This window comes from Oncorhynchus nerka, linkage group LG11, assembly GCF_034236695.1.
Source record: "Oncorhynchus nerka isolate Pitt River linkage group LG11, Oner_Uvic_2.0, whole genome shotgun sequence".
Classification (NCBI taxonomy): Eukaryota; Metazoa; Chordata; class Actinopteri; order Salmoniformes; family Salmonidae; genus Oncorhynchus; species Oncorhynchus nerka.
This window is the reverse complement of record NC_088406.1, coordinates 17,449,101-17,464,288: the sequence shown is the minus strand read 5'-3', so window position 1 is coordinate 17,464,288 and position 15,188 is coordinate 17,449,101. Positions and strand designations below refer to the sequence as shown.

Here is a 15,188-nt window from a genome sequence, read left to right as displayed (position 1 = left end):
GACCAGTGTCAACATGACTGAGAAGACACATGACATGGTAGTAGACCAGTGTCAACATGACTGAGAAGACACATGCCCTGGTAGTAGACCAGTGTCAACATGACTGAGAAGACACATGCCCTGGTAGTAGACCAGTGTCAACATGACTGAGAAGACACATGACATGGTATGAAAGACAAAACAAAACAAGATGGGAAATATTATCAACATTACTTTGCACTTTTCACTGGCTGTCCCTCAGGTTGTGGCAGGAGGACACATATTTGTTTTTTTTCTTCATCTTTTATAGTTTCAAATTCTTTGTATTGAATTATAATTTTGGGAAAGAAATATTCTCTTAGGTCTGAGTATTTGTCACAGTGTAATAGCAAATGCAGCTCTGTCGCTACCTCTCCCCTCTCTCTCTCTCTCTCTCCCTCTCTCACTCTCCCCCCCTCCCTCTCTCTCTCTCTCCCTGCCTCCCTCTCTCTCTCTCTCTCTCCCTCTCTCTCTCCTCCCTCTCTCTCTCTCTCTCTCTCTCTCTCTCTCCCCCTCCCTCCTCTCTCTCTCTCTCTCTCCCTCCCTACCTCCCTCCCTCCCTCCCCCCCTCCCTCTCTCCCTCCCTCCCTCCCTCTCCCTCTCTCACACTCTCTCCCCCTCCCTCTCATCTCATCCTCCCTCTCTCTCTCTCCCCCTCCCTCCCTCTCCCCCCTCCCTCTCCCTCCCTCCCTCCCTCTCCCCTCTCTCACGCTCTCTCCCCTCCCTCTCATCTCATCCTCTCCCCTCCCTCTCTCTCTCTCTCCCTCTCACTCTCTCCCTCTCTCCCTCTCTCTCTCTCTCTCTCTCTCTCCCTCCCTCTCTCTCTCTCTCTCCCCCCCTCTCTCTCTTTCTCCCCTCCCTCCCTCTCCCTCTCTCACGCTCTCTCCCTCTCATCTCATCCTCTCTCTCCATCCCTCTGTAGGTGAAGAATGCGATGCTTCATGGGGCGAGCGGTATAATCATGTTCTCAGACCCTGCAGATTACTGCGCCCCAGGAGTTCAGGTACTGTACATAGAATTTCAATAAGTAGAATAGACATCCTATTTAAAACAACAAAAAGAGATCTGTGAACTGAGAAACTATGTCCACTCTACTATTTGTGATGTTATATGCAGCCATACCCCGACGGGTGGAACCTTCCAGGTGGAGGGGCACAGAGGGGTAATGTCCTCAACCTGAATGGGGCAGGAGACCCCCTCACGCCAGGGTACCCTGCTAAAGGTGTGTGTGTGTTCGTATAGAGACATAGATGTTTCTGTGATAAAGGGGGACTATAAACATCCTCCCCGTCTCCTCCAGAATACACTTACAGGTACAACCTGGAGGAAGGGGTGGGGCTTCCTAAAATTCCAGTGCATCCTATTGGCTATCATGATGCCATCCAACTACTAAAGTGAGTATTATGATGGCAGCCAATCAGAGCTTACACACACAATTCCTGTGTGTAATGTAACTTCCTGTATGATGTCACCCTTGGTAGGAATATGGGAGGAGACATCCCACCCAATAACTGGAAGGGAGCGTTAAACGTGTCCTATCGGATTGGACCGGGCTTCAGTGACGGCTTCAGTACACAGTAAGACACCATATACCTCTCTCCCTCCCTTCCCCAACCTCTCACCCTCCCTTCCCCTTCTCTAACCTCTCACCCTCCCTTCCCCTTCTCTAACCTCTCTCCCTGAAGTGTCTTTCTCCCGTAGCCCTCTCTCTCCCTCCCTTCCCCAACCTCTCTCCCTTCCTTCCCCAACCTCTCTCCCTTCCTTCCCCTTCTCTAACCTCACTCCCTGAAGTGTCTTTCTCCCGTAGCCCTCTCTCCCCCAACCTCTCTCCCTTCCTTCCCCAACCTCTCTCCCTTCCTTTCCCTTCTCTAACCTCTCTCCCTGAAGTATCCTTCTCTAACCTCTCTCCCTCCCTTCCCCTTCTCTAACCTTTCTCCCTGAAGTGTCCTTCTCCCGTAGCCCTCTCTCTCCCTCCCTTCCCCAACCTCTCTCCCTTCCTTCCCCTTCTCTAAACTCTCTCTCTTCCCCCCTCTAACCTTTCTCTCTCCCTTCCCCAACCTCTCTCCCTGAAGTATCCTTCTCTAACCTCTCTCTCCCTTCCCCTTCTCTAACCTCTCTCCCTGAAGTATCCTTCTCTAACCTCTCTCTCCCTTCCCCTTCTCTAACCTCTCTCCCTGAAGTATCCTTCTCTAACCTCTCTCTCCCTTCCCCTAAACTCTCTCCCTTCACCCCCTCTAACCTTTCTCTCTCCCTTCCCCAACCTCTCTCCCTGAAGTATCCTTCTCTAACCTCTCTCTCCCTTCCCCTTCTCTAACCTCTCTCCCTCAGCTCCCCGAAGTGTCCTTCTCTCTCCAATCTTTCTATCCCTCTCCTCTCCCCACTCCCAAGCCAAACCCTCCCCTAACCCCAGTCACGGCCGGTTGTGCCACAGCTGTAGTCGAACCCCAGGCTGTAGTGACGCCGAAACTCTGCGATGCAGTGCCTTAGATCACTGCGCCACTCGGGAGGCCCTCCCCTCTCTCTCTCTAATTCTCTGGAGTGTTGCCCAGAGCAGTATAATAGAGGCTCCTTGTGTGTTCTGTGAGAGAGAGATTGACACACACACACATTTTCACACAACGAGTGGGGCTGAGGTAGCCTGCTCCCAGTTCTGTTTGTGCTTTTGCCTACACCATTGTCATTGTCAAGACAAACATGTTCTGCGTGACGATTCCATAAGGAGTTGGCAAGAGAACAGGATCAGAGGCTAGGGGTGAGGGAGGGTGGTGAGGCAGGGGCTCTCTTTGTTCCCATCAACAACAGTGGAGGAGAATTGGGATTACTGAAACAACAATAATGTTGAGTCTCTGTCTCCTCTCTGTCTCTGTGTCCTCTCTGTCTCTGTTTCCTCTCTGTTTCTGTCTCCTCTCTGTCTCCTCTCTGTCTCTGTCTCCTCTCTGTCTCTGTTTCCTCTCTGTTTCTGTCTCCTCTCTGTCTCTGTTTCTGTCTCCTCTCTGTCTCCTCTCTGTCTCTGTTTCTGTCTCCTCTCTGTCTCCTCTCTGTCTCCTTTCTGTCTCCTCTCTGTCTCTGTTTCTGTCTCCTCTCTGTCTCCTCTCTGTCTCCTCTCTGTCTCTGTGTCCTCTCTGTCTCTGTTTCCTCTCTGTTTCTGTCTCCTCTCTGTCTCCTCTCTGTCTCTGCCTCCTCTCTGTCTCTGTTTCCTCTCTGTTTCTGTCTCCTCTCTGTCTCCTCTCTGTCTCTGTTTCTGTCTCCTCTCTGTCTCCTCTCTGTCTCTGTGTCCTCTCTGTCTCTGTTTCCTCTCTGTTTCTGTCTCCTCTCTGTCTCCTCTCTGTCTCTGTTTCTGTCTCCTCTCTGTCTCCTCTCTGTCTCTGTTTCCTCTCTGTCTCTGTTTCTGTCTCCTCTCTGTCTCTGTCTCCTCTCTGTCTCTGTTTCCTCTCTGTCTCTGTCTCCTCTATGTCTCTGTCTCCTCTCTGTCTCCTCTCTGTTTCTGTCTCCTCTCTGTCTCTGTTTCTGTCTCCTCTCTGTCTATTTCCTCTCTGTCTCCTCTCTGTTTCTGTCTCCTCTCTGTCTCTGTTTCTGTCTCCTCTCTGTCTCCTCTCTGTCTCTGTTTCCTCTCTGTTTCTGTCTCCTCTCTGTCTCCTCTCTGTCTCTGTTTCTGTCTCCTCTCTGTCTCCTCTCTGTCTCCTCTCTGTCTCTGTGTCCTCTCTGTCTCTGTTTCCTCTCTGTCTCCTCTCTGTTTCTGTCTCCTCTCTGTCTCTGTGTCCTCTCTGTCGCGGTTTCCTCTCTGTTTCTGTCTCCTCTCTGTCTCTGTTTCTGTCTCCTCTCTGTCTCTGTTTCTGTCTCCTCTCTGTCTCCTCTCTGTCTATTTCCTCTCTGTCTCTGTCTCCTCTCTGCCTCCTATCTGTTTCTGTCTCCTCTCTGTCTCCTCTCTGTCTCTGTCTCCTCTCTGTCTCCTCTCTGTCTCTGTCTCCTCTCTGTCTCTGTTTCTGTCTCCTCTCTGTCTCCTCTCTGTCTATTCCCTCTCTGTCTCTGTCTCCTCTCTGTTTCTGTCTCCTCTCTGTCTCTGCCTCCTCTCTGTTTCTGTCTCCTCTCTGTCTATTTCCTCTCTGTCTCTGTTTCCTCTCTGTTTCTGTCTCCTCTCTGTCTCTGTTTCCTCTCTGTTTCTGTCTCCTCTCTGTCTCTGTTTCTGTCTCCTCTCTGTCTCTGTTTCTGTCTCCTCTCTGTCTCCTCTCTGTCTATTTCCTCTCTGTCTCCTCTCTGTCTCTGTTTCTGTCTCCTCTCTGTTTCTGTTTCTGTCTCCTCTCTGTCTATTTCCTCTCTGTCTCCTCTCTGTCTCTGTGTCCTCTCTGTCTCTGTTTCCTCTCTGTTTCTGTCTCCTCTCTGTCTCCTCTCTGTCTCTGTTTCTGTCTCCTCTCTGTCTCTGTTTCTGTCTCCTCTCTGTCTCCTCTCTGTCTATTTCCTCTCTGTCTCTGTCTCCTCTCTGTCTCCTCTCTGTTTCTGTCTCCTCTCTGTCTCTGTTTTCTCTCTGTTTCTGTCTCCTCTCTGTCTCCTCTCTGTTTCTGTCTCCTCTCTGTCTCTGTTTCTGTCTCCTCTCTGTCTCCTCTCTGTCTATTTCCTCTCTGTCTCTGTCTCCTCTCTGTCTCTGTCTCCTCTCTGTCTATTTCCTCTCTGTCTCCTCTCTGTCTCCTCTCTGTCTATTTCCTCTCTGTCTCCTCTCTGTCTCTGTCTCCTCTCTGTCTCCTCTCTGTCTCCGTCTCCTCTCTGTCTCCGCTCTGTCTATTTCCTCTCTGTCTCTGTCTCCTCTCTGTCTCCTCTCTGTTTCTGTCTCCTCTCTGTCTCTGTCTCTGCCTCCTCTCTGTTTCTGTCTCCTCTGTCTATTTCCTCTCTGTCTCTGTTTCCTCTCTGTTTCTGTCTCCTCTCTGTCTCTGTTTCCTCTCTGTTTCTGTCTCCTCTCTGTCTCTGTTTCTGTCTCCTCTCTGTCTCTGTTTCTGTCTCCTCTCTGTCTCCTCTCTGTCTATTTCCTATCTGTCTCTGTCTCCTCTCTGTCTCTGTTTCTGTCTCCTCTCTGTCTCTGTTTCTGTCTCCTCTCTGTCTCCTCTCTGTCTATTTCCTCTCTGTCTCTGTCTCCTCTCTGTCTCCTCTCTGTCTCTGTGTCCTCTCTGTCTCTGTTTCCTCTCTGTTTCTGTCTCGTCTCTGTTTCTGTCTCCTCTCTGTCTCTGTTTCTGTCTCCTCTCTGTCTCCTCTCTGTCTATTTCCTCTCTGTCTCCTCTCTGTCTCTGTTTCTGTCTCCTCTCTGTCTCTGTTTCTGTCTCCTCTCTGTCTCCTCTCTGTCTATTTCCTCTCTGTCTCCTCTCTGTCTCTGTGTCCTCTCTGTCTCTGTTTCCTCTCTGTTTCTGTCTCCTCTCTGTCTCTGTCTCTGTCTCCTCTCTGTCTATTTCCTCTCTGTCTCTGTCTCCTCTCTGCCTCCTCTCTGTTTCTGTCTCCTCTCTGTCTCCTCTCTGTCTATTACCTCTCTGTCTCTGTCTCCTCTCTGTCTCCTCTCTGTTTCTGTCTCCTCTCTGTCTCTGTTTCTGTCTCCTCTCTGTCTATTTCCTCTCTGTCTCCTCTCTGTTTCTGTCTCCTCTCTGTCTCTGTTTCTGTCTCCTCTCTGTCTCCTCTCTGTCTCTGTTTCCTCTCTGTTTCTGTCTCCTCTCTGTCTCCTCTCTGTCTCTGTTTCTGTCTCCTCTCTGTCTCCTCTCTGTCTCCTCTCTGTCTCTGTGTCCTCTCTGTCTCTGTTTCCTCTCTGTCTCCTCTCTGTTTCTGTCTCCTCTCTGTCTCTGTTTCTGTCTCCTCTCTGTCTCTGTTTCTGTCTCCTCTCTGTCTATTTCCTCTCTGTCTCTGTCTCCTCTCTGCCTCCTATCTGTTTCTGTCTCCTCTCTGTCTCCTCTCTGTCTCTGTCTCCTCTCTGTCTCCTCTCTGTCTCTGTCTCCTCTCTGTCTCTGTTTCTGTCTCCTCTCTGTCTCCTCTCTGTCTATTCCCTCTCTGTCTCTGTCTCCTCTCTGTTTCTGTCTCCTCTCTGTCTCTGCCTCCTCTCTGTTTCTGTCTCCTCTCTGTCTATTTCCTCTCTGTCTCTGTTTCCTCTCTGTTTCTGTCTCCTCTCTGTCTCTGTTTCTGTCTCCTCTCTGTCTCTGTTTCTGTCTCCTCTCTGTCTCCTCTCTGTCTATTTCCTCTCTGTCTCCTCTCTGTCTCTGTTTCTGTCTCCTCTCTGTTTCTGTTTCTGTCTCCTCTCTGTCTATTTCCTCTCTGTCTCCTCTCTGTCTCTGTGTCCTCTCTGTCTCTGTTTCCTCTCTGTTTCTGTCTCCTCTCTGTCTCCTCTCTGTCTCTGTTTCTGTCTCCTCTCTGTCTCTGTTTCTGTCTCCTCTCTGTCTCCTCTCTGTCTATTTCCTCTCTGTCTCTGTCTCCTCTCTGTCTCCTCTCTGTTTCTGTCTCCTCTCTGTCTCTGTTTTTTTCTCTCTGTTTCTGTCTCCTCTCTGTCTCCTCTCTGTTTCTGTCTCCTCTCTGTCTCTGTTTCTGTCTCCTCTCTGTCTCCTCTCTGTCTATTTCCTCTCTGTCTCTGTCTCCTCTCTGTCTATTTCCTCTCTGTCTCCTCTCTGTCTCCTCTCTGTCTATTTCCTCTCTGTCTCCTCTCTGTCTCTGTCTCTCTCTGTCTCTATTCCTCTCTCCTCTCTCCTCTCTGTCTCTCCTCTCTGTCTCCGCTCTGTCTATTTCCTCTCTGTCTCTGTCTCCTCTCTGTCTCCTCTCTGTTTCTGTCTCCTCTCTGTCTCTGTCTCTGCCTCCTCTCTGTTTCTGTCTCCTCTGTCTATTTCCTCTCTGTCTCTGTTTCCTCTCTGTTTCTGTCTCCTCTCTGTCTCTGTTTCCTCTCTGTTTCTGTCTCCTCTCTGTCTCTGTTTCTGTCTCCTCTCTGTCTCTGTTTCTGTCTCCTCTCTGTCTCCTCTCTGTCTATTTCCTATCTGTCTCTGTCTCCTCTCTGTCTCTGTTTCTGTCTCCTCTCTGTCTCTGTTTCTGTCTCCTCTCTGTCTCCTCTCTGTCTATTTCCTCTCTGTCTCTGTCTCTCTCTCTGTCTCCTCTCTGTCTCTGTGTCCTCTCTGTCTCTGTTTCCTCTCTCTGTTTCTCTGTCTCGTCTCTGTTTCTGTCTCCTCTCTGTCTCTGTTTCTGTCTCCTCTCTGTCTCCTCTCTGTCTATTTCCTCTCTGTCTCTGTCTCCTCTCTGTCTCCTCTCTGTTTCTGTCTCCTCTCTGTCTCTGTTTTCTCTCTGTTTCTGTCTCCTCTCTGTCTCCTCTCTGTTTCTGTCTCCTCTCTGTCTCTGTTTCTGTCTCCTCTCTGTCTATTTCCTCTCTGTCTCCTCTCTGTCTCCTCTCTGTCTCCTCTGTCTATTTCCTCTCTGTCTCCTCTCTGTCTATTTCCTCTCTGTCTCTGTCTCCTCTCTGTCTCCTCTCTGTCTCTGTCTCTGTCTCCTCTCTGTCTCCGCTCTGTCTATTTCCTCTCTGTCTCTGTCTCCTCTCTTTCTCCTCTCTGTCTCTGTCTCCTCTCTGTCTCCTCTCTGTCTATTTCCTCTCTGTCTCTGTCTCCTCTCTGTCTCCTCTCTGTCTCCTCTCTGTCTCCTCTCTGTCTCTGTCTCCTCTATGTCTCTGTCTCCTCTCTGTCTCTGTTTCTGTCTCCTCTCTGTCTCTGTTTCTGTCTCCTCTCTGTCTCCTCTCTGTCTATTTCCTCTCTGTCTCTGTCTCCTCTCTGTCTCCTCTCTGTTTCTGTCTCCTCTCTGTCTCTGTTTTCTCTCTGTTTATGTCTCCTCTCTGTCTCCTCTCTGTTTCTGTCTCCTCTCTGTCTCTGTTTCTGTCTCCTCTCTGTCTATTTCCTCTCTGTCTCCTCTCTGTCTCCTCTGTCTATTTCCTCTCTGTCTCTGTCTCCTCTCTGTCTATTTCCTCTCTGTCTCTGTCTCCTCTCTGTCTCATCTCTGTCTCTGTCTCCTCTCTGTCTCTGTCTCCTCTCTGTCTCCGCTCTGTCTATTTCCTCTCTGTCTCTGTCTCCTCTCTTTCTCCTCTCTGTCTCTGTCTCCTCTCTGTCTCCTCTCTGTCTATTTCCTCTCTGTCTCTGTCTCCTCTCTGTCTCCTCTCTGTCTCTGTCTCCTCTATGTCTCTGTCTCCTCTCTGTCTCTGTCTCCTCTCTGTCTATTTCCTCTCTGTCTCTGTCTCCTCTCTGTCTCCTCTCTGTCTCTGTCTCCTCTCTGTCTCCCCTCTGTCTCCTCTCTGTCTCTGTCTCCTCTCTGTCTCCTCTCTGTCTCTGTCTCCTCTCTGTCTCTGTCTCCTCTCTGTCTCCGCTCTGTCTATTTCCTCTCTGTCTCTGTCTCCTCTCTTTCTCCTCTCTGTCTCTGTCTCCTCTCTGTCTCCTCTCTGTCTATTTCCTCTCTGTCTCTGTCTCCTCTCTGTCTCCTCTCTGTCTCCTCTCTGTCTCCTCTCTGTCTCTGTCTCCTCTATGTCTCTGTCTCCTCTCTGTCTCTGTCTCCTCTCTGTCTATTTCCTCTCTGTCTCTGTCTCCTCTCTGTCTCCTCTCTGTCTCTGTCTCCTCTCTGTCTCCCCTCTGTCTCCTCTCTGTCTCTGTCTCCTCTCTGTCTCCTCTCTGTCTCTGTCTCCTCTCTGTCTCCTCTCTGTCTCTGTCTCCTCTCTGTCTCTGTCTCCTCTCTGTCTATTTCCTCTCTGTCTCTGTCTCCTCTCTGTCTCCTCTCTGTCTCTGTCTCCTCTCTGTCTCTGTTTTCTCTCTGTTTCTGTCTCCTCTCTGTCTCTGTCTCTGTTTCTGTCTGTCTCTGTCTCCTCTCTGTGTCCTCTCTGTCTCTGTTTCCTCGCTGTCTCTGACTCCTCTCTGTGGTTCTCAGGAAGGTGCGTATGAACATCCACACCAACAACCAGGTGACCCGGATATACAACGTCATCGGGAGGTTACGAGGGGCCGTGGAGCCAGGTACCACTTCCCACAGCCTTCTCTGAATGTTCTAGTAAGGGCCTGTTGACCGCGTTTATGGAAGCCAGGGGACAGGACGTTGGGAGACAGTTCAGAGCTGGCTGTACACAGTCTGGAGCTTCCTCTACACAACTCAACACCAACAACTATCATCACTGTTTTGTTTCAAATACCTGGCACAACACTTGATTCACAACAGAATTAGGATCACCGTAGATGATGATTGTGACCCCTCTCCCCCCTCCTCTCTCCGTTGTTGGCAGACCGCTATGTGATCCTGGGGGGCCACCGGGATGCCTGGGTGTTCGGGGGGATCGACCCGGTAACGGGAGCTGCCGTGGTGCACGAGAGTGTAAGGAGCGCCGGGAAACTGCTCAGAAAAGGTGTGTGGGGGGGGTCAGATTAACACACACATGCATTTAAAAACACACACACACAGACCACTATGTACTGAGACAAGTCTTTATGACTACAGCTGCATCATAAAAACATAAAACAGCAGACACAGGTGTAATCTGCTTGCAAAACTCTGTATGGATGACTGGTCCCATGCTGTAGCAGTCTGGAGTAGTTCTCTGTATTGTTCTAGAATGTTCCCATACTGTAGCAGTCTGGAATAGTTCTCTGTATTGTTCTAGAATGTTCCCATACTGTAGCAGTCTGGAATAGTTCTCTGTATTGTTCTAGAATGTTCCCATACTGTAGCAGTCTGGAGTAGTTCTCTGTATTGTTCTAGAATGTTCCCATACTGTAGCAGTCTGGAGTAGTTCTCTGTATTGTTCTAGAATGGTCCCATACTGTAGCAGTCTGGAATAGTTCTCTGTATTGTTCTAGAATGTTCCCATACTGTAGCAGTCTGGAGTAGTTCTCTGTATTGTTCTAGAATGTTCCCATACTGTAGCAGTCTGGAATAGTTCTCTGTATTGTTCTAGAATGTTCCCATACTGTAGCAGTCTGGAGTAGTTCTCTGTATTGTTCTAGAATGTTCCCATACTGTAGCAGTCTGGAATAGTTCTCTGTACTGTTCTAGAATGTTCCCATACTGTAGCATTCTGGAATAGTTATCTGTATTGTTCTAGAATGTTCTGTCAGGCCTGTTTCCTCATATTATGTTTGACTCTGAGAAGTGCTGTATATTTTATAGGTTCAATGCATTTTGCCAAGTGTGTGTTTTCTATGGACTTTGTGCGTGTGTGTGTGTGTGTGTGTGTGTGTGTGTGTGTGTGTGTGTGTGTGTGTGTGTGTGTGTGTGTGTGTGTGTGTGTGTGTGTGTGTGTGTTCACTATAGGCTGGAGGCCCAGGAGGTCCATAGTATTTGCCAGTTGGGATGCAGAGGAGTTTGGACTGCTGGGATCAACAGAGTGGGCTGAGGTACTACACACATTATGTGAGGCGAAACGTGTACTGTAGTGCTCTGTTAACAGAGATGACTAAACTCTAATCTAAATGTCTGTCCTGTCTCTTTCTCCTTGACAGGAAAACGCCAAAGTGCTGCAGGAGAGAGCAGTGGCTTACATCAATGCAGACTCAGCAATAGAGGGTGAGTTTGTGTGTGTGTGTTGGGGGAGGGGGGTTGTGTGGGTTGTCACATGTGAAAATGACACTCAGGTGTGTGTGTGTGTGTGTGTTTCTTTGTGTGTTGCAGGTATGTACACATTGAGGATAGACTGCACCCCCTCTCTCCACACCTTGGTGTACGACATCACCAAACAGGTAAACTTAAATCAGCTGTCTAGCAACTGTCTATTTCAGGATTACACTGTGGCGCGTTTCTTTCCAGGAAGTAGCGTTGTAGTTTTTGAACTTTTGAACACTCTTTGATTGGTATTCAATGGGCAAAAACATAACGAATGGTTTTCGGCACACAAACTTCATAAAAGGCATCTGGCAGAAGTCAAATTCATCCACAAACACAAATGTAATTTTTATATTGTGGTGGAAATTCTACCTTTAACTAATAAAGTCCCTCCATACATACTTCCTCTAACAGTAGCTCAACGGTTCCCCCAAGTTGGGCAAGCAAGCGCCTTTGACTGTCGGCCCAGATGATGTATGGTTGTACTGGGGTCACACACACAGAGAACATGAGTCTTTGGCCCAGAAACAGGCTCCAAACAGAACAAGAGTTCTGTTACTGGTGCGCGTGATATAACCTTTACTGTCTCCGATCAAGAGGAACCAGTCTGCTTCTGTCTATTCTTGGCTGAGTGGCCAGACATCCTGGGGTCATTCTACACACTCAAACAGTCAGGACAAGCCTCTATTAATGAGCACACACACTTTTCTATCTTCTGTCTGTAGTTGTTTCTTTGCAGCAATTTGACAATGATTGTCGGATTCACGCAATCTCCTCTGAACAGTTGATGTTGAGATGTGTCTTATTTGAACTCTGTGAAGCATTTATTTGGGCTGCAATTTCTGAGGCTGGTAACTCTAATGAACTTATCCTCTGCAGCAGAGGGAACTCTGGGTCTTCCTTTCTTGTGGTGGTCCTCATGAGAGACAGTTTCATCATAGCGCTTGATGGTTTTTGCGACTGCACTTGAAGATTGAAAGTTCTTGAGATTTTCTGAAAATTTTCTGAAATGACTGACCTTCATGTTTTAAAGTAATGATGGACTGTAGTTTCTCTTTGATTATTTGAGCTATTCTTGCCATTATTCTTACCATAATATGGACTTGGTCTTTTACCAAATAGGGTTATCTTCTGTATACCACCCCTACCTTGTCACAACACATCTGGTTGGCTCAAACACATTAAGAAGGAAAGAAATTCCACAACTGAACTTTTAACAAGGCACACCTGTTCAATTGAAATGCATTCCAGGTGACTACTACATGAAGCTGGTTGAGAGAATGCCAAGAGTGTGCAAAGCTGTCATCAAGGCAAAGGGTGGCTACTTTGAAGAATCTCAAATATATTTTGATTTGTTTAACACTTTATTGGTTACTACATGATTCCATTTGTGTTATTTCATAGATTTGATGTCTTCACTATTATTCTACAATGTAGAAAATAGAGGGTTGTAGAAAAACCCTTGATTGAGTAGGTGTGTCCAAACTTGACTGGTACTGTAAATGACTGCGTTTTCATGAATTTGATCAAGCCCATTCAAAAGACTAGGGGACATGATACAGAAGTAAACAGAAGAGGTGTTTACCCTCACAGGGTGTAGACTAGAGGTCGACCGATTAATCGGAATGGCTGATTAATTAGGGCCGATTTCATAACAATCGGAAATCAGTTTTTTTTTTTTTTTTTTACACCTTTATTTAATCTTTATTTAACTAGGCAAGTCAGTTAAGAACACATTCTTATTTTCAATGACGGCCTAGGAGAGGTGGGTTAACTGCCTCGTTCAAGGGCAGAAGGATAGATTTTCACCTTGTCAGCTCGGGGGAGCCAATCTTGCAACCCTACAGTTAACTAGTCCAACGCAATAAAGACCTGCCTCTCGTTGTACTCCACAAGGAGACTGCCTGTTACGCAAATGCAGTAAGCCAAGATAAGTTGCAAGCTAGCATTAAACTTATCTTGTAAAAAACTATCATAATCATAATCACTAGTTAACTACACATGGTTGATGATATTACTAGATATTATCTAGCGTGTCCTGTGTTGCATATAATCTGACTGAGCATACAAGTATCTAAGTATCTGACTGAGCGGTGGTAGGCAGAAGCAGGCGCGTAAACATTCATTCAAACAGCACTTTCGTGGGTTTTGCCAGCAGCTCTTCGTTGTGCGTCAAGCATTGCGCTGTTTATGACCTCAAACCTATCAACTCCTGAGATGAGGCTGGTGTAACCGAAGTGAAATGGCTGGCTAGTTAGCGCGCGCTAATAGCGTTTCAAACTTCACTTGCTCTGAGCCTTGGGGTGGTTGTTTCCCTTGCTCTGCATGGGTAACGCTGCTTCGACGTGGTGGCTGTTGTCGTTGTGTTGCTGGTTCGAGCCCAGGGAGGAGCCAGCGAGGAGGGGACGGAAGCTATACTGTTACACTGGCAATACTAAAGTGTCTATAAGAACATCCAATAGTCAAAGGTTGATGAAATACAAATGGTATAGAGGGAAATAGTCCTATAATAACTACAACCTAAAACTTCTTACCGGGGAATATTGAAGACTCATGTTAAAAGGAACCACCAGCTTTCATATGTTCTCATGTTCTGAGCAAGGAAGTGAAACGTTAGTTTTCTTACATGGCACATATTGCACTTTTACTTTCTTCTCCGACACTTTGTTTTTGCATTATTTAAACCAAATTGAACATGTTGTATTATCTACTTGAGGCTAAATTGATTTTATTGATGTATTATATTAAGTTAAAATAAGTGTTAATTCAGTATTGTTGTAATTGTCATTATTACAAATACATTTTTGTATTTATTTTTTAAATCGGCCGATTAATCGGTATCGGCTTTTTTGGTCCTCCAATAATTGGTATCGGTATCGGCCGACCTCTAGTGTAGACCGACATAGTCCCAGACTATAACTGAAACACCAATACCTCTCTGTAGGTGTCCAGTCCAGAGGAGGGAGAGGAGGGGTTGTCTCTGTATGAGAGCTGGCACAAGCGCGACAACTGGACAGATGACCGCGATGCACCCCGGTCAGACCCAATACCAACCACAATAGACTAATCACTCTGATCACATGCACTTTTACTGATTGATTTTATTTACATTTTAGATTTTTGTCATTTAGCAGATGCTCTTATCCAGACTGACTAATTTGGTGTATAAAAAATATATATTTATGAACCAACCTCTTGTGGGTTTCTCCCTCCCTCCCTCCCTCCCTCCCTCCCTCCCTCCCTCCCTCTAGGATCAGTAAGCTGGGTTCAGGCAGTGACTTTGAGGCGTATTTTATCCGACTGGGCATCGCAGCAGGCAGGGCCCGATACACCAAGAACAGGGTGAGAGGGACATTGTTCTGGGGGGCGGGCGGGTGAACCTGGAGACAGGAGCACATTGCAGATGTCCTTTTGATTCAATACAATAGCCCACCACCACCACTATGGGGGTCATCATTGGGCATTTAAAGTAGGAAAAACTATTCATGTTTATTCAAGCAAACAAACCGGTGTGTGTATTCTACTTTGTAGAAGACAGAGCGGTACAGCAGCTACCCAGTGTATCACAGTGTGTATGAGACCTTTGAGTTGGTGGAGAGGTTCTACGACCCTTCCTTCCGGAAGCTGAGAGCCGTAGCTCAGGTCAGGGGAGGCCTCATCTTCCTATTGGCTGATTCCCAGCTCCTCCCCCTGGATGCCAGTCAATACGCTGGCTCTCTGACAAAGTACGCCCACACCATCGCTCAGCTGGGACAAAAACACCCAGATGCTCTTGTGAAATACGGGGTATCATTCGGTAAGAGAAAACACACACATGTTTACATACAAAGACACTCATTCTGAATCCCCCATCACCTACAAAGTCTCATTTGTTTTTGTCCAGATTCTCTGTTCTCTGCGGTGGAGAACTTCACTGTGGCTGCTAGGGATTTCCATGAGCGTCTCACCACTCTGGACAGGACAGAGTAAGAGAAAGTGTGTGTGTGTCATGTTTATTGTTGTGGAAGTGTGTTAACAGGTGTGTTCCCCCTACTCTCTCAGCCCTATACAGATACGTATGGTCAATGACCAGCTAATGTACCTGGAGAGAGCCTTCGTGGACCCGCTAGGTTTACCTGGCCGACCATTCTACAGGTGAGAGCCAGCTACAGCACATACTCAGTGATGTGTAATGTCTTCATGATCAGTTTAGAATCCCATTTTATTTTCTCTCACCCTCTTCCCTCTCTTCAGACATGTGATCTTTGCTCCCAGCAGTCATAATAAATATGCTGGCGAGTCCTTCCCTGGCATTTATGATGCGCTGTTCGACATGGAGCGTACAGCCAATCCCAAACAGGCGTGGGATGAAGTGAGGCGCCAGATCAGCATCGCTGCGTTTACTGTCCAAGCTGCCGCCATGACACTCACACCTCCTGCCTAACGAAAAGATCTCTCTCACACACACACACACACACACACAGCAACTGAGAAAGACACACCAGCCCTGCCTTACACTCCATGCTTTATCTGAGCCAGTAGTCTGAAGCCACATCCTCTCCCATCGCTATCTGGCTGCTTTTAGTAAAACTGCACCATTTTGAAAATAAAAACAGACTTTTAATGAA

The 15,188-nt window shown here is 47.6% G+C and overlaps 1 protein-coding gene across 1 annotated transcript in view; it reads left to right on the top strand.

Moving 5' to 3' along the window:
• The window catches only part of naalad2 (N-acetylated alpha-linked acidic dipeptidase 2), a 34,939-nt gene extending 19,751 nt beyond the window's left edge, over positions 1-15,188 (top strand). The window contains exons 6-20 of the mRNA XM_065024267.1: positions 941-1,021; positions 1,135-1,240; positions 1,319-1,412; positions 1,500-1,595; positions 8,920-9,005; positions 9,269-9,388; positions 10,294-10,376; positions 10,482-10,545; positions 10,651-10,718; positions 13,526-13,617; positions 13,833-13,923; positions 14,113-14,377; positions 14,465-14,546; positions 14,623-14,715; positions 14,815-15,188. Coding sequence (XP_064880339.1) covers positions 941-1,021; positions 1,135-1,240; positions 1,319-1,412; positions 1,500-1,595; positions 8,920-9,005; positions 9,269-9,388; positions 10,294-10,376; positions 10,482-10,545; positions 10,651-10,718; positions 13,526-13,617; positions 13,833-13,923; positions 14,113-14,377; positions 14,465-14,546; positions 14,623-14,715; positions 14,815-15,004 — 1,611 coding nt within the window. The 3' untranslated portion in view covers positions 15,005-15,188. The remainder of the gene's footprint in view (positions 1-940; positions 1,022-1,134; positions 1,241-1,318; positions 1,413-1,499; positions 1,596-8,919; positions 9,006-9,268; positions 9,389-10,293; positions 10,377-10,481; positions 10,546-10,650; positions 10,719-13,525; positions 13,618-13,832; positions 13,924-14,112; positions 14,378-14,464; positions 14,547-14,622; positions 14,716-14,814) is intronic.